General features: G+C 37.3%; 1 protein-coding gene across 1 annotated transcript in view; it reads right to left on the bottom strand.

Moving 5' to 3' along the window:
• Positions 1-9660: 9660 nt before the first annotated feature.
• Positions 9661-26897, bottom strand: part of LOC129102768 (cingulin) — a 60186-nt gene continuing 42949 nt past the window's right edge. The window contains exons 8-24 of the mRNA XM_054613037.1: positions 25096-25626; positions 23717-24007; positions 21743-21841; positions 20628-20711; positions 20324-20437; positions 20151-20209; positions 18904-19051; positions 18697-18801; positions 17405-17557; positions 16539-16706; positions 16235-16408; positions 15018-15107; positions 14813-14896; positions 14045-14163; positions 13328-13436; positions 12429-12592; positions 9661-12148 (exon numbers count right to left, since the gene is read on the bottom strand). Coding sequence (XP_054469012.1) covers positions 12028-12148; positions 12429-12592; positions 13328-13436; positions 14045-14163; positions 14813-14896; positions 15018-15107; positions 16235-16408; positions 16539-16706; positions 17405-17557; positions 18697-18801; positions 18904-19051; positions 20151-20209; positions 20324-20437; positions 20628-20711; positions 21743-21841; positions 23717-24007; positions 25096-25626 — 2613 coding nt within the window. The 3' untranslated portion in view covers positions 9661-12027. The remainder of the gene's footprint in view (positions 12149-12428; positions 12593-13327; positions 13437-14044; positions 14164-14812; positions 14897-15017; positions 15108-16234; positions 16409-16538; positions 16707-17404; positions 17558-18696; positions 18802-18903; positions 19052-20150; positions 20210-20323; positions 20438-20627; positions 20712-21742; positions 21842-23716; positions 24008-25095; positions 25627-26897) is intronic.

Below are 26897 nucleotides of genomic sequence, written 5' to 3' on the forward strand. Positions count from 1 at the left end.
ATAAGGTCCAGTGTGGGGGGTTCGGGGGTTGGGATTGTCTAAACTTTATTTCCTTTACAACAAGTGATTTTATGTTGCATGATATGCTTGTTTTGCCTGTCTGACGTCTTTAGTACAGGTGTTCTTTTGTTTATATATATGTATTAGTTATACCTCCTTCTATCCATCCATCCATCGTTACTGAATGTGTGTGAATGAAAGACGGGGGGAGAGAGAGAGATACGGGCCTTTCACAAACCACCAGCATTATGATATTACATAGATACTCAATTAGAGAATATTAAACCCTAGATAGTCAGCAGTCCTGTCTATACTCCAAACAGCCCCTACTTACTTCTTTCTCAATGTGTGCCATTACAAATCTTTCTCAAAATTCACACACAACCTTTTAAAGAGTAATTTAACACCGGACTGAAAAAGCAGCGTTTTGCTGCCCTCTGCAGTTGAAGGTTTCCTCCCTGTTTGAACTCTGGGGAAACCACTGATGGGTGTCTTTGGATGTGGTCAGAAGTGTACTGTGTTGCACCTGTAACCAAACCAGACAATGATGTCATGGGGTTCTAGAGTGCACCTGTACATCACTACAGCATGGTGAGAAGTTCATGTTCAGTTTCAATGGGCGTGTTAAGTTATTCTTTAAAATCAGGACGGCACTTTATCTTTGTGGTTTGCACATAGTTGAACAGGAAAGGTCATTGAAATGCATGCCCGTGTCGAGAGTAGGACTACAGCTCTATTAGACAATTGTTAACATTATCAATTGATCTGTGGGATCTTTTTTTTTCGTCAGGTATTATACTTACAAAGATATAAAACTGAGAAAAGCAGCAAATCTTAACATTTGATGATGTAACTGGCAAATAATTGGCACTTGAATGATAAATGACAAACAATCTATTATCTAAATTGTTGTTGATCGACTGATACATTAATCAAACTCTAAGCTCTAAATTACCACAACCCTTTTTAACGTGATAAAAGACTTCACAGTGTTTCATAAGACTTGTTGGTCTGTGAGATTATAAGGGGAATACAGTAAGAAGGCAATAAGAGGCATATTTAAAACTAGATACAAAAACTTATTAAAAGTCGCCTATACTAATGGAATAAAAAAATAAGATTGTAGACTTTAAGGTAGGAATGCATAATATCAAGATGGTTTGTTTATATGATAAAAAAAATGATTAAGACAGTGCAGAAAGGTTACTAGAGCAACCTATCGCTAACTTTGACATGGGCTCTTTTCTCATGGTGAGTGGGCTTTCACAATCACTGCTACCGGCCACCATTCAATCAGAAACGGAAATGGTCTGTGGACAAATACTTTGGGAACTTTTAGTAGCATTTGTTCTTGAACAGCACATTAAACAACAGAGAAACAGTGTGCACCAGTGAGCTTACAGAATTGCCGGCTTCAGCAACTGGTTATCTCACTAACTAACTGACTTTATGTATCTGAATCAGAGCTGCTGTTTGGTGGGTGTGTGCATGAGATGACCACCAACACGACTGACTGACTGACAAGAGCGACTCTCGCTCACTGTACTCGTGTGTCACATCCCGACAATTGGTGAAAAACTCTGGTGGTCAGTCCTCATTGAGGGAAAAGCCCGAAATACCTGTAGAGCGGTTTATCTGGTTTAGTTTAGCTTCTGACAACCACAAACCGCGTGTCCTGTCTACAACTGATGGAAGTGAGGGGCTCTTCTGCTCGAGTAGGGCGCTCGCATTAACAAAAAAGATATTTCTGTTTTTCTCTTTTTTGTTAGTGGTTATTGAAGGCCATTTCCCCCCAATGTGATGAAAAAAATAATCTTGTATGTCATTTAAATGACAATGTTTCTCAAAATAATGACTTAAGTATAGGTAATTTTGTGATACTATGTCATGTTGGGATGTTTCTTAAAATAAGTCATTATTTTAAAGAAAGTTCATCACTATGGCGCGTTACTTAGTCATTTTGAAATACTTAGTCATTAGTTTAAGAAAACATAAAAATGACTTGCAGTATTTTTTTAACCTCCACAAGGTTCAAAACAAAGTTTTAATCGTATTTTTTTGGGGGGGGGCTTCAATATTCATAGTTCTTGTTATGTTATTCTGTCAAAAACTTTCTAGTTATCATCTATTGGACTGACTAATTGATTGATTTATTGATTGACTGACTGACTGTGTAGTTTTGATCAGAAACACAAGGTGCATCTAAGTTTGACAACTGTATGTTCTCTCAAGCTAGCTCCACATATTATGCATGGATCCAGTTGAAGCTTTTTTTTTTATATTATTCTATATCACAAAAAAAGAAAAAAGTAATGTATGACATCATACGATATGTTTATATGTGTGTAAAAAAAACATTATATGGGAAAGTTTCACGGACATGGTTTAACTCGGTCTTGTGTTAATGGACAAATTAGCAGTTCATCGTCATTTTGCAGTTCTTTATATTATATACAATTAAATCGGGAAACCTATTTACTGAAAATATTTTTTTACAAGAAATCTAATCAGAAAAATGGCAATAAATATCCAGTTAATACTCAAATGATATAGCTTTTGAGGTTTGTGTAGCATAATGTTGCCTTTTATAATCCCAAAAGTTAATGAAGGGAGATTACCCACAAAAAAATAGTATTAGTGATTGACTGAGAATGATCCATGTCTGCAGAACCTTCCCAATTGTGTCTTTCTCCCCAGTTATATGAAGCTGTGTTACTGTACCATTACTGTATGGGCAATGTGTTTACGAAATACGTCTTCTCCCAACTTGATTTACTTTAATATTCCCTGTCATTCATTTCTTTGTAGGCAGATGAATGACATTTTTTTTTTTTTTTTAAATCTAAGTTATTGGCATAATTCATTCTTATAAACAGGATTTAAAAATTGATAATGAATGGGCCAGTAATGAATGGAAGTGTTCATAATATTACCTCCAAATATTAAGTCGCATTTCCTTTAATGCTTGTCAGTTCTTATACCTGGCTATTGAATGAATTTTTCCATGCTTGACTAAGTCTTTAAGGTCTGGCTAATGTGACCATAATCAAGATAATGAGCCTGTTACTGGCTCACACATTTGAACTAAATGCTGTTTAGTACAGCATAACTGCACAAATAATTTAAGTCATTTTTCATAATTGCTCGGTTTCACGGGTAACAAAGTCAATGTTTTTCCAATCTGAACAGCAAAGTAAAAGACAGAAATTTGTTTTTCAAAGATACTTTACTTACATTTTATAAACCCTCCATGAGACTGAATTTTGTGGGCCGTGTGCAGTATTAGTGACCGTTTCCACCCTGTCCATCCTGTATTCATGGTTCAAAGTGACTTGTTTTCTGTCTGTACGGTTTTCTGTCTGTATGTTGTGTAATCATGGATTGCCATCTTTATGTCTCACACTAGTGGTGTTTTCTATGTTTTGGTCGACAATTTTGTGGTATTCTCAGTTTTTCTATGTTCCTCTGCAGTATGTGATGGCAGATGGAGCCTGTTGGTTTTAGTTCTGAAACCTCAAATTACACTCAGGCATCCATTCTCAGATGTATATATATATATATATATATTTTTTTTTTTTTTTTTTTTTTTTTTGCTTTATGTGTACGACAAATATCACTATAAGCTGTTTTTTTTTTTCTTCCTCTCCTTGTCTGTGAAATAAATACTATTTTATCACAATTTTAGCATCTGGGGTTTCAATTTGTTTATTTTGTGTTATCATCAGAAACACATGTTTATCTGCTTCTTCACTGATTATTGGCCGGTTAAAACCTTTTTCACAATTTTGTGACAATTTCTCCGAACAGATGAGCCAGTGTTGAACACTATCTTTTTTTAATTCTTACTTTTTTAGAAAGCTTCCATATCATCCTATTGTGTCTGATGAATCCTAAATGCTCAGGGTGTCTTTGGTATCTTTTTTAAACTATCTTTTAAGATGTACAACTGAAAAGAAATTGCTTTGGTATTTTCACCTCACTTCCAATACTGCAAACATGTCGTCATACAGGCTTTAGAGCAGGGGTGCCCACACTTTTTCGGCTTGCGAGCTACTTTTAAAATGACCAAGTCAAAATGATCTACCTACATTAAAAATGCTAAATATCTATTTTTATATATACTGAGTATACTTTATATTTACAATATACAGTATGTTGGCATACCTTGCATAACTGCATGAACTCTTATGGCACAATACAATTCCGTACATTTTTGGTCATTACCTTACTCTGATGACTTGCACTGAATGGAATCAGCCAGGGTTGCATAGTCCGGACAGTAGCTGCTGGTAGCCAGCCTCAAGCAGACTTCTAAATGATCATCAGTCATGGTAGAACGGTATTTGGACTTAATATTCTTCATGTGGGAAAAGGCTGACTCACATAAATAAGTAGAGCCGAATAATGCAGTCAAGAAGGTAGCACATTTCCTCATGTTTGGGTACTTTTCCTCTGTGAGTAAGTTCCAAAACTGTCCATGAGCCCTGGACTTCAGCTGAATGTCAGCCTGTAGTGTCAAAATCTCATCCTCCACTCCAGACGAGTTCAGGTGAAACAGCGTTGCAATTTTTGATGCGAGTGAATCAACCTCAATATCTTCCCGAAATGGGTAGCACATAAATGTAGTGACTGGCTCGAGTAAAGCAAAGTCTTGAAAGCGTTTGTCAAACTCTGACAGACACTTGTCAATCTGCTCTGTGTAGCGCACACTGTCAAGTTGCGCACACGCCTTCCGTTGCGTCTCCAGCTCTACCCCACCAGTAGAAGACATATGATACCCTCTAAAGTTTAGAGGGTATCATATGTCTTCTACTGGTGGGGTTGTGGTGTACACATTCTGAATCATGGAGGCACAGTGGAGGGAATGGTTTTAGCCCCGGGAACATTTGGAAAGTTCTTACTATATGGAACTTTATTCAGGGGAATGGAAACCCTGACTCAGGCAAACTGCTTCCTCCCTGCTGTATTAAGGATATTCCCAATTAGCAGTAACAGCTCAACACAATAGCTCTGACATAAATACTCAGCAGCTGAAGTGAAGCAGAAGCACCACATCCTTCCCTTCTCTTCTGAAGTCCTAATCAGTCTGGATATGTATTTTTTTCAACAGCATTCACTGTGGCAATTACAGGAATCATTAACTATTTTGTCTCAGTTTAAGAGTTCATCATAATGTAAAGAGATTGAGCGTACTGAATGAGCCCACAAGCATGTCAGGAAGGAAAGTCATAAAAACAAACCACAGCATAGTATGTCAAAAAAATCCATGGTATAGTATGTTAAAAAAAGTAAAACTATACTTATTTATGAAAATTATGAAAAAGTCACAATATAGTAAATATATATAATATAGAAAAAAGTCAGTAAAAAGTAATATTATAGTATGTCAAAAGCTGTAAAAGTATAGTATGTTGCTGGTAGCAGATTTAATAACTCAAAGTAAGTAGTATCAGGATATGTAACTAGTTTAAATAACTCAATTAGGATTTAGAAAACCCTTAAATTAGTATAAAAGAACGATGGTACTCGAACTTACCATTAGTTTACCTTATGGAATTTGACATAGGACTTAAGTTGGACGCCACCCTATTTTGGAAAAACAGGGAAAACTTTAAAATGTGATATTAATCAATTATATCTTAATCTCAGGGTTACTACAGAGTTCTTGTCAAGGTGTACATTGACCTATTATTTCATACACACACAAATCAAACGATCAAGTTCTTTATAATGAAATATTTATAAGACAAACTACATTACTAAACTACTAAACATAAAATAAACAGAATAAAGGGAAAGAATAAAGAATAGAATGAAGAGTAAACATCAGTGACTCATATCATTGACTGATTAATCTACTTCGTCGATTGACGTTTTACATTCAATTTAGTTCAAATGATTTAGGCACCGTTCAGCAGCTGAGCGTTCGAGAAGCGCCAGGGAAGATTGGGAAGCATCTTTATATTGGTTTTAAGTTAAATCTAATTGAGATCTTTTGTTCTAAGATATTTATATCTAAGATTATTTTATAACGCAACTTAAATTTACTTGGTCTAGTAACATCTCTCCCCCCATTTTGTTCCTATGCTGGGGTTGAGATAAGGCTATATGGCAGGAAACTAAGAGAATTGCAGACAGAGTTAGCTATCATGAAGTTAACTATCCATAACTTTATAAACTCAGATGTTTTAATACAGATTATAAAATAAAAGAACTTAGTATGACTAGAACTAAAATAGCAAGTAAAAGTTTCTTTAACTTGTTTATTACAATTGGATGCTCTTCTTTGTCCTCAGGAATGTGAATGCTCATGAAACCCAGAAAGGTGTGGTCATAAAACATGGGGTCACCCAAAGAGTTGCCCCAAGTCTTATCTTCAGATAGCCAGGCACAGGGGAGAAACCACTTAGTGCCTTTATAGGTCATGAGAGCAGTTCCTGAAGGAAGTTGATAGGTTTAGATCTTCTCATTGACACTTTTTTTTTATAATGTCACAGTGGATGTCCGCTACATAGTCAATAAAAGTACATAAAAACGTGATAGTACAGTGTGTCAAAAAAGTCATAGAAAAGTATCTCTTATCTCACAAAATAACCTGATGAAGGTCTGAGTACTGAAACGTTGTTACTGAAATATATTTATATGCAAGTGAAGAAGACAGTGTGCGGGAGTTTTTTGTTCTATATTGTCTACCTAAGGTATTCTTCTACACACCTGTCGTCCAACTGGAGTGCAAAAGTTTTGCTCTTTTTATAGTATAGTATCTCAAAAAAAGGCATAGGATGGGGGTAAGTAAAAAAAACCTCATAAAATAGTCATTACATAGTGTGTCAAAAAAGTAATTGTATAGTATTTCGAAGAAAATCCTAAAAAAAACTCATAATATAGTATATCTAAAATGTGAAAATGAAGTCATAGTATAGTATGTTAAAAAAAATCATAAATATTCATAGTAAAAAGTAATCAAAACATATGTGAAAAAGTCATAAAAACACTATAGTATAGTGCGTAAAAAAAAGTTGTCATAGTATATCGACAATAATTATGAAGTCATAATATAGGATGTTGGAAAAAAAAGTTGTATAATATGTCAAAAATAGTTTTAAAAAGTCACAATATACTATAGTATATCACAAAAAGTGCAAAAAGTCAGAGTATAGTTAGTCAAAAAAAGTTATAGTTACGTATGTCAAAAAAATGAAAAAGTTAAAGTATAGTATGTGGAAAACAGTGAAAAAAGTCATAGTAGTGTATATCAAAAACAGGGATAAAAGTCAAGAGTAAAGTACGTTGAAAAAAGTCATAGTATAGTATGTTAAAAAAAGGGAAAAAAGCCATAGTACAGTATGTGAAAAGAAGTTAAAAAAAGAATAGTATAGTATTTCGTAAAAAGTGGAAAAAAGGCACACTATAGTATGTCGAAAAAAGTCATAGTATTGTATGTCGAAAAAAGTCATAGTATAGTATGTCGAAAAAAGTCATAGTATAGTATGTCGAAAAAAATCATAGTATAGTATGTCGAAAGAGTCAGAGTATAGTATGTCGAAAAAAGTCATAGTATAGTATGTCGAAAAAAGTCATAGTATAGTATTTCGAAAAAAGTCATAGTATAGTATGTTACAAAAAAGGGAAAAAGCCATAGTACAGTATATGAAAAGAAGTTAAAAAAAGAATAGTATAGTATGTCGAAAAAAGTCATAGTATAGTATGTTAAAAAAAGGGGGAAAAGCCATAGTACAGTATGTGAAAAGAAGTTAAAAAAAGAATAGTATAGTATGTCGAAAAAAGTCATAGTATAGTATGTTAAAAAAAGGGGAAAAAGCCATAGTACAGTATGTGAAAAGAAGTTAAAAAAAGAATAGTATAGTATGTCGAAAAAAAGTCATAGTATAGTATGTCGAAAAAAGTCATAGTATAGTATTTCGAGAAAAAAGTCATAGTATAGTATGTTAAAAAAAGGGGAAAAGCCATAGTACAGTATGTGAAAAGAAGTTAAAAAAAGCATAGTATAGTATGTCGAAAAAAGTCATAGTATAGTATGTCAAAAAAAGGGAAAAAAGCCATAGTACAGTATGTGAAAAGAAGTTAAAAAAAGAATAGTATAGTATGTCGAAAAAAGTCATAGTATAGTATGTTTAAAAAAAAGGGGGAAAAGCCATAGTACAGTATGTGAAAAGAAGTTAAAAAAAAGAATAGTATAGTATGTCGAAAAAAGTCATAGTATAGTATGTTTAAAAAAAAGGGGGAAAAAGCCATAGTACAGTATGTGAAAAGAAGTTAAAAAAAGAATAGTATAGTATGTCGAAAAAAGTCATAGTATAGTATGTTTAAAAAAATAGTATAGTATGTCGAAAAAGTCATAGTACAGTATGTGAAAAAAAAGATAGTATAAAAAAAGTCATAGTATAGTATGTTTAAAAAAAAGTCATAGTATAGTATGTGAAAAGAAGTTAAAAAAAAAGTATAGTATGTCGAAAAAAGTCATATAGTATGTTTAAAAAAAAGTCCATAGTATAGTATGTGAAAAGAAGTTAAAGAATAGTATAGTATGTCGAAAAAGGTCATAGTATAGTATGTCGAAAAAAGTCATAGTATTGTATGTCGAAAAAAGTCATAGTATAGTATTTCGAAAATAGTCATAGTATAGTATGTGGAAAAAAGTCATAGTATAGTATGTCGGAAAAAGTCATAGTATAGTATTTCGAAAATAGTCATAGTATAGTATGTGGAAAAAAGTCATAGTATAGTATTTCAAAAAAAGTCACAGCATTGTATGTCGAAAAAAGTCATAGTATAATATGTTAAAAAGAGCAAAACTTTTGCACTCCAGTAGGACGACAGGTGCGTAGGAGAATACCTTAGGTAGACAATATAGAACAAAAACTCCCGCATACTGGCTAATGTATTTTAGTCACGACGTTTTGGTGCGTAGACCTTCAAATAACCTGATGAAGGTCTACGTACTGAAACGTTGTGACTAAAATACATTTATACGCAAGTGAAGAAGCCAGTGTGCGGGAGTTTTTGTTCTATAGTATAGTATGTTGAAAGAGTCATAGTATAGTATGTCGAAAAAAGTCATAGTATAGTATGTCGAAAAAAGTCATAGTATAGTATGTTACAAAAAAGCCATAGTACAGTATGTGAAAATAATTTAAAAAAAGAATAGTATAGTATGTCAAAAAAAGTCATAGTATAGTATGTCCAAAAAAGTGGAAAATAGTATGTCCAAAATTTTTTTTAAAGTCACAATATAGTATGTCAAAAGAAGTCATTAAAACATCATTGTATAGTACATCTAAAAAAGTCATAAAAGTTTATAGTATAGTGTGTTCAGGCAACACTTGCTTGTTTTTGTTATCCAACATCATCGCAACCAACTGCATTTGCAGTTTTTTGATTGTCGTTTGTTTTGAGAGCAATTTTTGTGGATTTTAGACAATACTCCTAAAACGTGTAGAAAAAGAAATTGGCCTCCTACTCAACGTACCAGATGTACCGCAAACCAGTTATGTGAAGGTATTTAGCAACACCTGTGAGACAAAATACTAGATCACTAATATCTTTTTAAAATATTGACGTTTGAAGACAGATTTTTCCTAAAAAATACACGACACACAGAATTCACAGTGGAGAACAATTTATTTGCATCTTGTTCTAAGAAACTTCTCACCAAAAGAGAGAATGTGAAAAATAAATACCCCAAAACAGTAGAACCAGTATAATGTGGAGTGTACTTACAAAAATAAGAATATGAAATCTATGTTTTTACATATCTGTAGACACGATCGCTTTTTGTTACGAAAATGATAAACCAAAAAATTTTTAGCGCACATTCCCAACAGCTGAAATATGAAACTCTTTAATGCAAGTTATGTTCCCATTTTCAAAAAAGCAAGATACACCAACAAATGTAAACATAACAAAAAATCCAAACTGTAATAGCTTCATGTGCTTGACAGACGGCCTTCAAGCAGGGAACATGCAGAGGACTGTTGGAACACGGCTGGGTTTAATTTCCTCACAACTCAATCGTAATTATTTTAGTACTGATTAACTTTTGGGACATAGTCTATATTTGTTTTGAATTTAACAACCCAGTCATGTATGTTTCTGTCCATATGCTTAGTTTTCTATTTTTTCCTCCAAAATATCAGCATACAGAACACCTAATGGCATATAAATGGGTTTCTAAACATTCTATTATTATTTGTATTATTATTATTATTATTATTATCTCTTTCTCACTTTGCATTCACACACATCTTGGATCAAAATTATTAAGACATTAATCCGACTTCTGAGAGTTTAAACACTCAGCAGTTGCACTTTTAAACATTTAAAAACTTTTTTTTTCATTGAACATTACTTTTTTTCGGATTTGAGTTAATTTTGATAAAATCCAAATAACAAAGATCAAGATCAACGCAAATTGTGATGTGAGATTATCTTTCTTTTTCTTATTTACTGACAATAAAAATCGTATTTCTTAAATCTTATCCCATGAACAGATACTGTATGTGGGTGGCACAGGAAGTTATATCAATACAGCAGCAATCCCCATAAAAAACCTAAAATACCCCAAAACTGTAAAACTCTAAAATATACATTTAATTCTCTAAAATTATGTTTTGCCCTGCGAGCAATTGCATGTACAGAAAATTCAATTATCTTTGAATCATAAAAACATAAACATGGAAAAAAAAACTGTTCAATATAAATAATTGTTTCTGTGTGTGAAACAAAAAAAGCTACAATCACATCCAAAGATCCCTCTGCAGTTACAGCATGTTGTGTGCCAGCATGGTATGTGTTCCAATACTAACATGGACAAACCTCCTTACAAAAGAACTGTCAGCAAAGCCCCACCAAATTAACGTTGCAAAATTTGTCAAATATACAAGGAACCACTGAGTCTTTGAATATGCACCTTCCTTTCTAAAAATTAAAAGACAAATTAAAATGAGTCCTATTCTCAAAACACCAGCGACCTTTAGTCTGCCAGAGTCAAAAGTCGCCGTTTAGACTTAAAGGCCATGATGCTTTTGTGTAACTGGTAGAACTGGTAGAACATTCACTTCAGGCTGTTTAAAGCTTATTTTAACAGCATCTACAAGAAAAATAAAACGTAAAGTTTCAAAACTACAAGGCACCTTTATAAACCTTGTTAATTTTCCCTCTATGCATGTCACAATCTCTCTGCACCATGCGCCTGTACATTTATTTCCTTTGGCAAACAAGCAAACCACGATTATGTTTAATATTCTATGTAATAGAAATGAAGAAAAGGTGATGTTTAACATGTCAAAAGAGGCATCTGACTTCATCGTTCGTGAGTGTATCGATGTGTCTGTCACTCTGACAGCGAAGCTGTGAGTCCACCAGGAGTTTCTCACTTCACTGCTCTTTGGTACTTTTTTTTTTTTTTTTTATTTTTTTTAAGGTAAAAACAGTTTACTGTTGCAATTCCTGCCGGTCACCAGAAGAGGTCGATATATATGTAGGGTCTGTAATTTCCTAAGAGTTTCTTGAGAAGTTGTCTGCAAAAAACAATGTAATTTGATATACTGTAGACACAGAGTTCAATTGGTAAGCTTGCAAATAATTTCAATTAATCGTTTTTTTAGTCAGTGCATATAAAAATGTCAAAACATGCAAACATTCCAAATATTTATAGGGAAATTAATTACTTTTCTCTGTTTTAATACCAGATTACAGTCCCTTTTTAGGACATGTTCAAGGAGATTTTGGAAAAATAACAAGATCAGTGTTAATTAACATTCAACATAACACAGGAGTGCAAAATGAAAATATCCTGAAGGAATTTTGGGTTTGATCACACAATCACATTTTTTTTTGAAGAATGGATTGCGTGCAACCTGCAGACGCCTCCCAGATGACTGTAAATATGTGGCAGGGGCCGTTTTAGAAAAAGGTCACATGTCACCTCACTGACGCCCTGTCAGTTTATAGAAGTAGCTTGTTATGCCCTGATCTGTATTGAGGGAATGTGTGGAGTGTGAGGGTTTAGACTTTGGTGACATTGTTTGTTTGCTGCTCAGGCAGTTGGTCCTCGTCCTCGTCGTCGACGCTCAGGTCCAACCTCAGGTTATCCAGAGTCTGACGGATCGTCAGGGTCTCCTTACGCCTGTTAGAGGGACAATGACAGAGAGACATTTTGAGTTATTATGTTCAATGATGATAATAATACCACTGTGAATGAGAGTATATGTTTATTTGTGCCTCTTTAGCCACTGGTAACCATAGCAACCACAGTGATGCTTCACGCCTTGTTACCAGATAAGGAGTTCCACAACAAAGCGATTGCTTATGGCTACTTCTACAACTTGAACTTCTGACTTGTCTGTCTATTTATTTGTTTGTGTGTGTGTGTGCGTGTGTGTTTGTGTGTGTATTAGACCACGTACTTTGTCTGCAGGTGTTGGTCGAGCAGCTGCCTCTGCAGCCGGCCGCTCGTCTCCCTCTCCTCGGTCAGCTCTCTCTGGGTGTGGCGGTACTGCGCCTCCTTCCTGCTCGCCTCCTCCTCCACCTCGTTCAGCTGACGCTTCAGAGAACGCATCCTCTGGGTCATCTGGAGGACCAATTACAGAGACACGCTTAGGGTTGGACAGACGGAGAGGACTAGACGGACATGTTCACAGTGACGACTGAGACATGAAAACACCTCAAGGTTGTTACTACCTACTCTTTTGTAGCCGTAGTTGGGCACCCAGAGCTCTAGGAAACTTCATACTTATACAGGGGCTGGACAAAACTATGTGTAGAGACAGTGTACAGACTGTCTATGGTACAGACATTAACGATACTGCCCTATTTACGCCCATATGACATCATTGTTGATGGAGCAGCTACAATGTAAAGCCTGGCACCGATAGATCAGGCATCAATTTGTTGTTAGTTGGGTATCCTTTTTATCAGGTTATTGCAATTAAATCACAGCAAAACTGTTTACTTTTTGTTCATACAGCTGTAACAAACCAGCCGACATGTCGTTTGCTAGATACATGGAATACAGCTAGGTGGAATTCACAGAGCGCCTCCGGATGATGTTATGAACCCAGACACACCAGCATTTAGTTTCCCAGGATATCTGGGACTTCCGTACCATGTACAAATCAGCCATGATGGATAAAATGTTGTCTACACAGAGGGTAATATTGTGTATATTGTTCTGTAATATTGCCTTCATGTAGGGTAGTGCGTTTGTGTTTGTGTGTGTGTGTGTGTGTGTGTGTGTGTGTGTGTGTGTGTGTGTGTGTGTGTGTGTGTGTGTGTGTGTGTGTGTGTGTGTGTGTGTGAGTGTTACCAGGTCTTTCTGCTCAGTAGCTATCCTGTGTTCCTCTTCCATCTGATCGCTCAGCTCGTTAATCCTCCTCTCCAGTTTAGTGATGGTGTTCGTCAGGACAGACTTGTTCCTGAACAAAACACAAACACATTTCCAGATCAGCAAGTTTTTTTTGCAATATGCAGACTTTGGAAACTTGCTTGAGTAGACTGATCCACCACACAAGTTTAATAGTTTGTTTATTAACCCAGAACAAAATGTTTTTTTTTCCCCTTGTTCCAGATTAAATGATCTGAACTGCATGGAAGAAACGGACCTTAGAACACAGAAAGAAAGCCTTGGGCACGTGTTTTTCAGAAAGATGTTACAACTAGAATTACAGCCTTGCGGTTGCACGCCTCCGTAAAACACTCAAGTTGCAGTTTGCATCCATGTCTGTCCAAAATGTCATCACTTATTATCCTATTAGACATTTGTGTGAAATTGTCATAATTAACATATCAGTTCTTGAGTTCATCTTCAGTTCATACATTTGTGCCAAATTTGAGCAAGACGGAAAGTTACAGTGATCTTGACCTTTGACCACCAACGTCTCATCGGTTCATCCTGTGGTCATGAGTTGTTTGTGCCAAATCTACAGAAATCCCTCGAAGCATTGCAGAGATATCTCATTAACAAAAACAGACCGAACACTGCGATACACGGCCTAATGTTTGTCTAAAAAGTCATGTGACTGACCTCTCCTCTGTCCTCAGAGTGTTCTCCAGCTCTTTGACTCTGCTCTCCGCTCTGGAGATGACGTCCTCCTGAACTCTGGAGCTCTGAAGCTCCTCCACCTCCAGACGCAGCTCACGCAGCTACAGACACAGAGAGGTATTTTTATTGGAGATTAGGAATACAAAGTGTTCTTTTAAATGCAAACAAATAAATGTCCTTTTGACTCAAGCATTTTCTTAAAAGAACACACAGTATTCTTTTTTTTTTTTTTTTTTTTTAAAGCCCTGTAGAACTGCTTTTGTATGGTACAGCGTTCTACAAATAAATTTGAATCATCTTACAAGCACTTTGCTTGATTTACCTTTGCTCCTCTTTTTCCTCCTCTTATTGGTTATTTACATACTTGAAATTCTTAAACCCTTGTCTTGACTCAAAGTTCATTAACACATTAGTTTATATAACTGCATATATGTAGGCCGATAAGTAACAAGAAATTGCAGTCCAGAAATGACAAAGACATAGAAACAGTGTCTCCAGTTTGACCATCAGAGGGCACTCATTTTTTACAATAAGAAGAAGAATCAGATTGAAAGATGCTTATTTAATAATGTGTCAAGAAAAAAAAAAAAAACAGATATGAAAACCTTTTTTTTTTCAATTTTCTAAGAACCCAATTAGTATCATAATCTATTGTACCTGAGAGTTGGAGAAAGGTATTGAGAAAGAGGGTTAAAATGTAGACTTCAAGAAGTGAAAACATACAGACAAACACACACAGACACACTGTACCTGTCTCTCCATTGCGGACTTCTCAGTCTCCAGCTGGTCGTTCAGATCCTTCTCCTGGATCAACTTCTGCTGCAGCTGCTCTATCTGAGGGCCAACACACGGATAAATGTCTTAATAACCAGCCGAACAAAGTCAGCCAAAATCGATTAAACGGTTGTCATGTAAGTGATAAAGTTAGCTCACTTCCTGTTTCCGGTGTGTTTACCTGCTCAATAGCTCTCTTGTGTTTGCTGGCCCATCTCAGCTCGCTGTCATGCAGCTCCTCCAGATCACTCTCCAGGTCGATCATCTTCTCCTGTGAGAGTCCAAAAATAACAACTCAATGTCATAAAACTAGATTTTTTTTCCCCATTCGGCTTCTGATCTGAGGTCAACTATCTGCTGAAAAACATTCAGGCTATTTAGAAACGGCACAGATTAAGTATGTTCAGAAATAGCGACATGATGAATATTTAGGATTATGGAATTAGCACGCTGATTGCTTGAACAGGATTTGCATAATTAATACCTCATTAACCCCAAACTCTGATGGTTTGCATGACTGATTAATTCAAGTGGACATCTCTGTTTGAATCATTGGGTCAGGTATGCAAACACACTGTGGGTACTGTTTGAACTACTGCTGGAAATAGGAAGAGTTCACTTCAAGGAAGAAACATTCCGGGGAAAAATGCTATTTTTTGAGATACAAGTTGATAATTATATATGTTTTTGTCTATTGATATTCTATATTTTTCTTATAGTCAACAAATCCCATGAAGAGACACAAACCAACAATGAATGTATCCACTAACAACTATTACAAGTGTATTATGTCTGATATGTCTATATTCTCTCTGCCATATAGTTCCATTGTCCAAAACTATAAAACACATCAATGAGCCAAACTGTTGCACTGGGTGACATGTTCCTTCATTACTATGCACACTTCATTACTATGCACACGCACACACACTAGTTTATTTTGACTCAGTCCCACATACACTGTCCTGCTGCTGTAAATGCTTCCTAGAGAACCAAATGTGTATTAATCCGCATATGAAAATAGTCCCTCACAAATGCACAATTTCACCATGTTTGGATAATTTTTGCTAAAAAAGTACAGTGCCCAGCCGATCTGGGAAACTGAAAAGACTTCAGTCTTCAGTAGGAACCAATGGGCTGACATGAACAACAGTGGAAAGTAAAAAATCATGAAACACCACAATGATGGTGTTGGTCTTTTCATGGGATTAGAAAATAATAATAAAAAAGTGCTACCCACAGAAATATACTGAAAGAAATACCATTATAAAAAAAAACTCCATTTACTTTAATAATTGCCTAATTATTCATTGAATGTTAAACATGAAATGAAATAACAATAATGCACTTGCTGTGTCATTGAAACCTCAAAGCTTATCAAATGATTTCATCCAGTACCTGAGCCAGTTTGACTTGTTTGGCCAGCTCCTCTCTGGACTGGTTGGTGCTCTGCAGCTCCATTTGGAGGTCTTCCACTGTCCTCTCCGCCTGTTTACACTGCAGCTGTATCCTCTCCCTCAGCTGGATCTCCTCCTCCAGCGTCTGCTCCTTATCAATCAGCTTACCAGAGACCTGCACAAGCACGCATGCAAAAAAACAACAACATACGGGATAGAATATGTTACATGCATGTTACCAGGTTAACATTTAGCATGTTGGTTTGAGTTGGTTACATTTATTAGCATTGTACAGGTGAGCGTACCTCTCCCTGCAGTCTGCCGACGATGGTCTGCAGTCGCTGCATCTCCTGGTCCTTCTCCAGCAGAGACTCCTCCAGCTCCTCCACCCTCAGCTGGCTGTCTTCACGCAGCTTGTGCTGCAGGTTCAGTTCAGCTGAGGCCTGCGTGGACACCAGCAGGGCCTCGCCCAGCTGGAAACACACACGGGACCATATGGTTAGTAGGTACATACACACATCTGTGCTTACCTGGCAGGCAGATCAGAATGAGTGCCACCTAAGGGAAGACATCCTTTATACTAGCAGTGTTGTGATATTCAGGACCTTTATCAACCTCTTTTTGGTGACCAGAGGCAGTTTTGACTCTGCATTTGGGGCTCTGCAAATTTTGCAAACAGTACTGTATCGTGCTGCTTGTAAAAAAGAACAAACCAATTAAAAAATGTTTCCTAGGAAAAATGAGCTTGTATCCACTGGTTTTAATTAGGGTATTTGTTTACAGAAATGGATGCATATACACATTTTGTTAATTGACGAGAATTAAACAGATTAATTCAACTATTGGTTGTCATTCCTTGTTTTGAATTTGTTTTTTTATCTTGATGATTTTGCAGATTTTTTGCATTTTCAATAGTTTAATAAGAGCATTACGTCAGTAATGAAAGAAGAATCTCAAGATTCCTCTGTTGCAAGTATTAATTCTGTGTTTTCGTTTTATTCAAATAGTCCAATAGTCCAATAATATATAGGAAGGTACTTGTAAAGGATGATACTAAGAAAAACAACTAATTCCAATTAATTGCAAGAGTAACCTAGATAGTCTCTCAGTCGGAGCACAGCAAGTCTCTTCTCTCTGTCTGAATATTCACAGAGCCTCTCAGTGTCTGTACCTCTGACTCCAGCCTGAGGATGGTGCTGTTCAGTTCAGACGTCCTCTTGTCTCTGGTGTCTTTGACCACCTCCAGCTCCTCCAGCTGTCTCTCTGCCAGCCACAACTTCTCAGACAGCGTCTTGGCGTGCTGCGTCTGCTTCTCCAGGTTCTCCTGAACACACAACACACACACACACACACAGTTCAGACCTCTGCCTCCTCATACAATGTGTGTGTCTTAATGTCAGACGGACAACTTTTGTTTCAACTCTCACAACTGCTTCCCATGTTGATAAATAAAGCCAGCCATCATGTTGACTGTGATAGATTATCTACTGATCATGTAGGGATCAACGGTAAGTTTGTGTGCTTGTTGATTTACATAGAAATTGAATGACACAAATGGCTGACTGAAAGTAAAGAAAACAATGTAAAAACTGACAATATGCTTTTTTTTTTTGCTTTTTTTACACCTCCATCTTTTTCCAGAGTTCTTTCTTGCCAATGGACCAGGTACAATGTTGGAATGCACATATGTAACTACAACCAACAATTCCATGTGGTCCTCAGTTTATCAGCTCATCAGCAGTCAGAAACTATTGGACTGTGAAAAACAACAAAATGAAAGTTCTAGATTTTTCTAGATTGTGTTTTTAACATTGCCTTGTTAGACAAGCTCTATGAGAGTAGATGAAGGATTTGGTGTTCCTTTATGGGTTGAGAAAGTAATTCTCAAACCAAATATATACTTTCAGAAGCCATTGGATTATCTGAATTCTGAATCGAAATGAATACAGGACAGTATTTCTTAAGCCTGATGTTTTGGAGATCCACTCATCCTCATACAGTGGTTTTGGATGATATCTTACGATAAATTATTTTGTTACTTTTTGTGCGTTTTTTCCCTGAATGTCCAGCAACAGAAGCAATCAGTGCACCTGTGCAAGCCCCTAAAGTGTTTATGGCCACAAAACTACTTAGTTAGTTTCAGGCACAGATTGGGGATTTGGGTTAAATAACTACACCTGCTAAAATAACCCTGTCCACCCAAACCTCCTCCTTATGCATACATTATTACTCTTTATACTACGTCATCTGTCCTGGCTCAGGATTATGTGAAATACATACAAATTGATTTTGTATATAATCGATTTATATTGCAATACTTCTCTTAGGTATAGCTGCAAACATTGTTTGAGAACAGCTCTGGAGTTGCATGGTTTTAACAGTTGCAGTTTTTGTTGTTGTTGGACAGTAAATAAAGAGAAGTGAACGTTTTGTTTTTTTTAGATGTCAGAAGCTGCTGTGTACCTCAGCATCATGGATCTTGTTTTTGAGGGACTGCTGGAGAAAACTGAAGGCGTACTCCTGAGTGTTGGCCTCCACCATCATGTCCCGGGCCTGCTTCACCTCAATCTGCAGAGAACAAGAAAGAGTCAGTCATGAAAAAAAGCTCATGGGTAATTGGATACAATTATACTACAGTATAATTACATCCATCCATCAAACCGCTCACACCTCCATCTCCCTGTATTTCTCGCCAGTGGATTGGTTCTCCCTCTCCATCTCTATCATCTGCTCTCTCATCCTCTTCATCTCATTGGTCAGCTGAGCGTTGGTCCTCAGCAGGTCTTCGTTGTTCACCAGCAGGCCGCGCATCTCAAACCTGCACAGGGAGACAGTTATCAGACAGAGATTAAAGAGGGGAGGGAAGCTAAGTAACAACCGGGGTTTGAGCATCCCGCCGAGAAACCCTTTCTCATCTGGCCGCGGTGAAGTTCAAGTGTACTGAAGTGTAGGGTGGGGTCAGCACACTTTGACATTAGTTGGGGGTGTGGTCAGGGGGAGCAAAAAACCTTCAAATTACAATGAGTTAAACACAATTCAAACAATGCTTTATAGCTCATTGTTAAGGTCCAAGTGAAACGGTAGTAGATAAGATAAGATAAGATAAGATAATCCTTTATTAGTCCCGCAGCGGGGAAATTTGCAGGCTTACAGCAGCATAGGGTAAAGTGCACACAAGAGACATAGTAAAAGAAAGACAAGATAAAAATAAAAATGAAATAAAAAAACAAGTATTATAAATAAGCAATAAAAAACAGTAGAAAATCAACAATAACTCAAATATTATATTTACAGACAGAAAAAACGATTAAAGCTATAATTGCACAGTGTATTGAATTGCACATGTGTCATGTGGTCTGCTGGGAGCAGAGCTGGTTGTGCAGCCTGACAGCGGCAGGAAGGAAGGACCTGCGGTACCTCTCCTTCACACACCGGGGGTGAAGCAGAGCATGGACGTATGTCATGATAGTATTGGTTAAAATTGGTTAGTACCAAGTCTCATAAGCGCACATCATATTTAGAATACAGGAAGAAAAGATCATTGGATTTTGACATAGAAATACTAAGAAATTAAGGGTTAAAAAGGCATTTTTCATTGCAACTTGACTTTAAGTTACTCTCTAAAGAAATGTTTAGTGTGCCTTCAAAGAGTGACACCAGCATCACACAAACTGGTCAAGCAGTAACTGCTGATTAGGTTTGGATTAGGTTTCTAATCCGTCACCCACAACCGCACTCACCAGTGATGTGACAGTATTCTGACACACCTTCTCTACATCACTGAAGCGAGGTGACAAATTCAACCAATGGAGATCAACAAAACAAGACTCTCTGCTTGCGTTAAGATGAACCAAAAAAAAGAAATCAAGCGACCAAAGAGGGACATTAGAAGAGAGAAAAATAGCATCATGTCTGACCTTATCTGGTTCCTCTCCTTCTCCATCTCCACACTCTCTGCCTCTAGAAACTGGTTACGCTGGAGAGAACACACACACACACCATCAAAATACATTCTTACTTGTGGTCATAAACCACTTTTTTTTACAGCAGAAGTACATGTTTATCTCAAAATGAATCAGGGGAGGCCTACCTTCTGGCAGGCGTCCATCTGTTTGGTCAGCTCCTCTATGAAGTTCTTTTTATTGGGCGCTCCCAGAGTGGCAGAGCGCATACTGTAGTGGGTGGTGGGGGCCAACTGTTGCTGCTAAAAGAGATATAATGAAATATGAAAAAAACCATGTAATGGACGTGATGATAGAGAGCGTGTTTTCTCTGTGTGTGTGTGTGTGTGTGTGTGTGTGTGTGTGTGTGTGTGTGTGTGTGTGTGTGTGTGTGTGTGTGTGTGTGTGTGTGTGTGTGTGTGTGTGTGTGTGTGTGTGTGTGAGTAAACGTACAGTGGTGTTGACCTCGCCCCTCCTCCTCAGCAGAGTGTCGTAGGCGGAGAAACGGGGTCGGGGGAGTTGACGACGGGGTACCCACTGGACTGGTGCTGCGACTGTTGAAGCTGTACAGGTTCATCTCTGAGGTGGAAGGAGACAGTCCACCAAGAACCTGGAGATGAGGAGGGGGAGGGGGCAGAGGAGGGTGAGTGTCCCTGCTAGCTTACATGTGGACGGAAGCCCTGAGAGGCAAATGAGAATTTTCTTGTTCCTGGTGATCTATTTTTAAGTCGGATCCAAGTTGTTTTCTCTCCTGTGTTTATGACTTAAGAACAGGTGACAAAAAGTGTATGCCAGCTTTCTAATTTCCTTATGTTTTGTTTTTTATGTAAAAAATGAATTGCCAGGACCAATTTTATAAATTACGCTTTTCAATCTGTGAAAACAAGTGAAAGATTTTTTTTGTCAGCATCATTTTTGCGTGTTGTTTGCGTAATGCTCATTTCGGCCATAAGAGCATGAAGTGCACCACCACCCCATTTTTGAAATAGGACTAAAAGCATTCATGTTTTCTTTTAATTCCTCCATGCATGCTCCACACAAGCCGAGGCTACATATATTGTGTGTTAGCAAGTTATTTAAGAATACAGTGATATCTTTCTTTTTTGCTAGAAATGTATTTTAATCTGCACTATTCTGCCATTAAGGAAAACATGAATGCTTTTGGTCCAGAACATGAGGTAATGGTTCTGTCACATGTGACCGAAATGAGTATTACAACAACAAAAACAAAATGATCCTGACAGAATAAAAACATTAATGCTAAACATGGAAAGATCGTACTGACAAAAGATTATTTCACCTGTTCTTAAGTCATAAACACAGGAGAGAAAACTATTTAAATCGTACTTGGATCACCAGAAAAAAAAATTCTCACTTTCTTTCAAGGCTTGAGAATGTGTGTGGATAATATAATATATTAAATCCAAATATTGTTGGCTGTTTTGGTATCAATGTATTATCCTTATGTGACGTTGAAATTATTATTAAAACATATAAGTGACGAACTAAGAAAAAAACAAATCCACATAAAATATAGAAATAAGAAATCTGTAGTTTCCACTACAAACCTTGAACTCCGACATTCGGTGCATGGGGTTGTAATCTACGGAGGACGTCGTCGCGTACGGACTGTTGAACACCCTGGGGGGGCTGTCAACAACACCACACTGTAAACACACAAACAAGAGAACAAGAAGACTGTGATTTTATACTAACAACAGAACAATAAAAGAAGAGACAACGATCAAAGTGCAGACGGAAGGCCAATTCAGAAGTGTAGATTCAGCCAGGATTATCCCTGACAACATATTTCCTGACAACACGCACTGCTCACAGTATCAGGAGACTGCGACGGCAATGATGAACTTCCTTCCACTCGCAAAACATCCCCAGAAAGCTTACCATCTCTCACTAACCCTAACTTTGCATTCTGCAGCGCTATCTTTTCCTGCTCTGTCTCATGCCGCAACCGTTCAATTGCCACTTGCTTATCCACGTCCAGCTTATGCTTTTCCATCTCCATCCTTTGCTTCTCCAGTTCTAATTTTTGTTTCTCTTGCTCATGAGAAAACTGCAACAAAAGCAATTATTTTTGCTGCTCGAAAGTAAGGTTCCCTGATGGAACTGAAAGTGCCTGTGATGGTATCAACTGTTTGCAGTCATCACGTTTTGCTCTTAATTCAAGATAAAATAATAAGAAACAAAGCAAATGTTGAAAACTGCTGGTTTAGTAAGTAACTTATTTTAAATTATAATTTTAATCAGATGCAAAAACTTAAAATTTCAAAATCAAAAACATCTTAACCTATGATGAAGAGGCATGTTAAGTTTTACAGTGGAGCTCTTTCACATATAGATTACTACAACAACAGGAAATATAATTACTAATGGTAGAATTATAATCAAAGTAATAGACGTTTTTTATTTAAAAACAATGACGATTTAATATTATTATTATAATTATTAACAAGTGATTATATGTGGTAAATTATTGTTGCTTGAATTTATTAATTCATAGTAGATGCACATGTAAAGAAAATACTTGTCTTTGTAAAATTTATCGTCATTTAAACATGTCATATTGCATTAAAGGTGTTTATATTGATTACGTTTGATGTCGGATAATTGTTTCATTGTACAATGATGAGTTTCTCAACCTTGACTTTATTAGACATTAGAATTTTACTGCTAGAGGACTTGAATTATAGGATCTCAAAATGTGATAACAGCCAAGAAGAAGTTGAGAAACTCTTGAACTTTGTGATAAGTCAGGTAATCAGGTCGGCCAAGAAGAAACCTTAAATCTGTGTTTTGTCCAGGAGATGGTGCTGTTCAATAACTGGAAAGGAAACATTGTATTATACTAATGCTGAACACATACATTTATGACATCATAAAGATTTATATATTTTTTTTTGGCATTTACTGACTGCTAATTGTGTCTTTTTTTAAATGCATTATGAAAGTGCCATATTTCTTAAAAAGTGTGCTTAATTAGATTCAGAATAAGAGAGTTCTTAAATTAACATGAAACCTTGAACTAATTGTTGAGTGTCTTCTATCTAAAGACAAAAATATTGAAAACCAGACATAAGTGAAAAATTCAGGTATTAAAGTTTGTAATAAACACACAAAACATCTCCACTTTACTTAGTAACTTTGACTCATTATCGATTCCTAAAAGTCAGCAGTTAAAGATCAACTTGTTTCAAGAATTTATTTTCTGCCTTTTGAAACAAGACAGAATAACACTGCTGCACTAGAATGACGGAAAATAACACTTTTACATTTGATTGCACGTGCAGATTGTTTCACTTGTTTTTAAGAAAATTCTTCTAGGTTCCAATATCAATAATAAGGTGGAGGTATTGCAGTGTGTGGGCAATAAGAGGCCTTAAAGCTGTGGTTTGTCCAGGAGATGGCACTGTTTAATAACTGGTTCTCTGTTTCAGGAATCACAGATATGACAGATATTATCAGAAAAACTCTAGACTAACTGATCTGAGACACACATACAAGAGTCCACAGTCCGCCTCACCTACCCTGTCAGGCATAGTGTCCCAGTCCCGCGAGGCCAGGGACTCCAGGGACCCTTTGTAGTGGTTCGTCCCCAGCCGGTTGGTCTCCCATCGGGACATCCTGGGGCTGTTCTCCCCCACCATCCCGCCGACTCCTGGACCATCTGAATCCCTGCCACTCAACCCGTTGGTCCTGTGCTCGTTGTTGAGGAACAGCTGATATTTGGGGTTCTGGCTGGTTGGCACGGCCCGGGGTGTGGTGGGCTCCTCCTCTGACAGACTGTCCGACTGCTTGTTCAAATCCAATTCAGACTCCTGGAGGGGAAGGGCAGAGGGCAGGGAAGGAAGGATGAAAAAGAGGAAACCATTAATATATAATATATAATATCTGCTTCTTTAGCCAATAAATGTATCTTAACGAGCAAATCGCTAACTTTGTTTGTCTGGTGTTTGGTGCTGGACAGGTAGCGTAAGTTGGCTTATTAAAGGGTTAACCACCAACTGTGACTGTCCTTATAACAGACTTGAGTTGTGAACCTGCTGTAACTATAAATTACAAAAAGGATTGCAACTTGACTTCAACTCCAGAGTCTCGTGACTTAACCTGACCTTTAGACTTGGAGTTATTAGATATTCTCCCAAAGCCCAAATTTTAAGTGTCCAGCAAATCAATCTTTTGTTTCTGTCAGCAAATATAGTTTGAATCAATTAGAAAGCAGCCAGTCACGTGTGAGCAGGAGGGAAAGTTATGTTTGGCAGCGCAGACAGACAGATAAGACACATATTTTAAGACTTGAAACACTAAGTTTGGGACTTGGGCTTAGCTTGGACCTTGTAGGTCTTTGACTTTGGACTGTTTCATGACTTGCAAACCAATGACTTTGTTCCATCTTTGCACATACTGTGGATAATATTCCACAATAAACTAAATAAGCCGAGTCATGTTTCTCACCAAGCACATTATCATGCAGAAACTCAAGCAAACAGAATGCAAAAATGCACAAAGGTGTCCTGATCACTGTAATTTGGTCCCAATTATTGCAATCATGCTGTAAAAATCACCATTTGTAGCTTGAAGGTCGTTGTTATTATTTTAGACCAATGACAAAAAATTGCAACATGCTCATTTACAGGAAAAGAATCGAAGAGAAGAGAGAGTCGTGTAAGTGAGGCCAGAGAGTTTTAGGCAGTTTGATTAGTACGATTGAAGAAGGCTTTAGAATTGCGCCGTGGTTTCATGCTTTTGGGTCATCATGCGGATTGAACACAGCACTTTCATCATGCATGAGATTTTGTTTTAAAAACTTGCAGGGCCATGCTGTCGTGCTGTCCTCACGAAGAGAAGATGCAGAACTTATCGTTTCATGCAAGGTCATCGAATCGGTCGGTAAGGACTTGCTTACCGATCCCATGCCGGAGTCAGCCACTGAGTCTCTACCAGACTCTGTGGTTTGAGTTTGTCTCCTCGGTTCTGAGTCCTTCTTCTCAGCGCTGCCTCCTACTGGACAATCTATTCTCGCAGTGATCGTACTGGTATTGGTGCCTCTCTGAGCCGATTGTGCCACAACCTGGGTTTCCCTGAACGGAGGGGTCACAGTGATGCTGGGAACAGCATCCTCGTCTTGTCCGATGCTGCCCGGTGTGGAAGTGGAAGGACTCGACTTGGACTTCGGAGATTCGAGAGCCTCTGCTGGAGCGAACTTTGGGACTTGTTCTGTTCCAGGCGAGGGACTCTGTGGGGAACCGGAGGGAGAGACGTGATCTGGACCGGAGAATTTAGTGATCAGTTCTTTGACGCTGCCAGCTCGGTGCAGGTTTGTTTTGCGGGACAGGCCTTTTTTATGACTGGCCCTCCAGGCCTGCTCTGCCTCTTCTTCATTGGTGGTCTGGTGAGGACTAAATGGCGATTGTAGGGAAGAAGGCTTGGGCGCATGCTGAAAGAAGTGAACACAATAACAAATCCCCAACAACAAAGTTAGCAAAGAGCCTGAGCAGCAATTGTAGCAGGTTAGTAGTGGATGATTTAACAGACATTGTATATTGGCCATTCAGTTCCCATGCGTATCAGTGAGCAGGGTTTCTTTATGGCAATGTTGTGTCTGAAAAAATTCCATATAGGCCATTTTATAGATAATGCCCGATGCATATATCATATGCATATAGAAAAAGAAAGGAAGAAACTAAAGAAGAAGTTTACTTAAAAATTAGGCGAGACGATGTAACTTTTGCTAAACAGCAACCACATGGCCACAGGTTGTAATTACAGGATAACGGCACATTGAATTTCCTGTTGTTTACCAAGATTCTTTTAAACTCTTACTCTTTTAAGCAACTTGATTGAGTGGAATGGGACCCAAGGTTGAGGAACAGTGTTTACCTCCTGTAATACTATAGTGATAAAAACCAATAACATTTTTGCCAATAAAAGTTTATCTAAACGCAAACTGAACTTTTCGTGTGGTGCGATTACATACAAAGTCAATGCAAAGATGCTAATTTCAGACTTTTTTTTACAATCACCATCATTATGTAGTAATTACAGCATCCTTTTTCCCCATAAAAAACATATTACAATGAAATCACATTATTTGGGGTTCATACAGCAGACGTGTTACTGCCAACAATGTTATGAACCAAGACACAACGCTGTTTGGTTTTCCGATGTATCTGGGACTTAAAAGATGTACAAAGCAACAATAGTGGTAATATTGGCCAAGGTTGATGAAATGTTGTTGGTACCTACAGGGAGCTAAGCCTTCCTCCTCTCCAGCATGTCATGCACAAGTAATGCGAATAATCACAACTCATCCATCGGTCAAACTTGTGTAAGTAACACAAGAAGAAAAAATTCACTTCACATTTGATGTGAGCACACAAGGAGAAGAACAATGTTAGCCACTATTAGCTACTGCCACCAGACCAAGGTAAGGTAAGGTTGTTGTGGCAAAAGAGAAAGATTGCGCTACTTATTCTTTCAGATGTTACATAGTCTTCCTTTAGAAAGCAGCGAGCTTCCACAAACAACACAATTAGATTCAAAGACATCAGTCCATTACTACGGATTGAACTTTGAATGATTCCTTGAAAGCAGCACATTAACGTTTTAGTCTCGTCTCGTCTTTACAGTGTGTAGATGTTTTTGAAATGCATGCATAATGACATGAAGCCCAGTGTGTGTGTGTGTGTGTGTGTGTGTGTGTGTGTG

The sequence above is a fragment of the Anoplopoma fimbria genome, chromosome 14, assembly GCF_027596085.1.
Source record: "Anoplopoma fimbria isolate UVic2021 breed Golden Eagle Sablefish chromosome 14, Afim_UVic_2022, whole genome shotgun sequence".
Classification (NCBI taxonomy): domain Eukaryota; kingdom Metazoa; phylum Chordata; class Actinopteri; order Perciformes; family Anoplopomatidae; genus Anoplopoma; species Anoplopoma fimbria.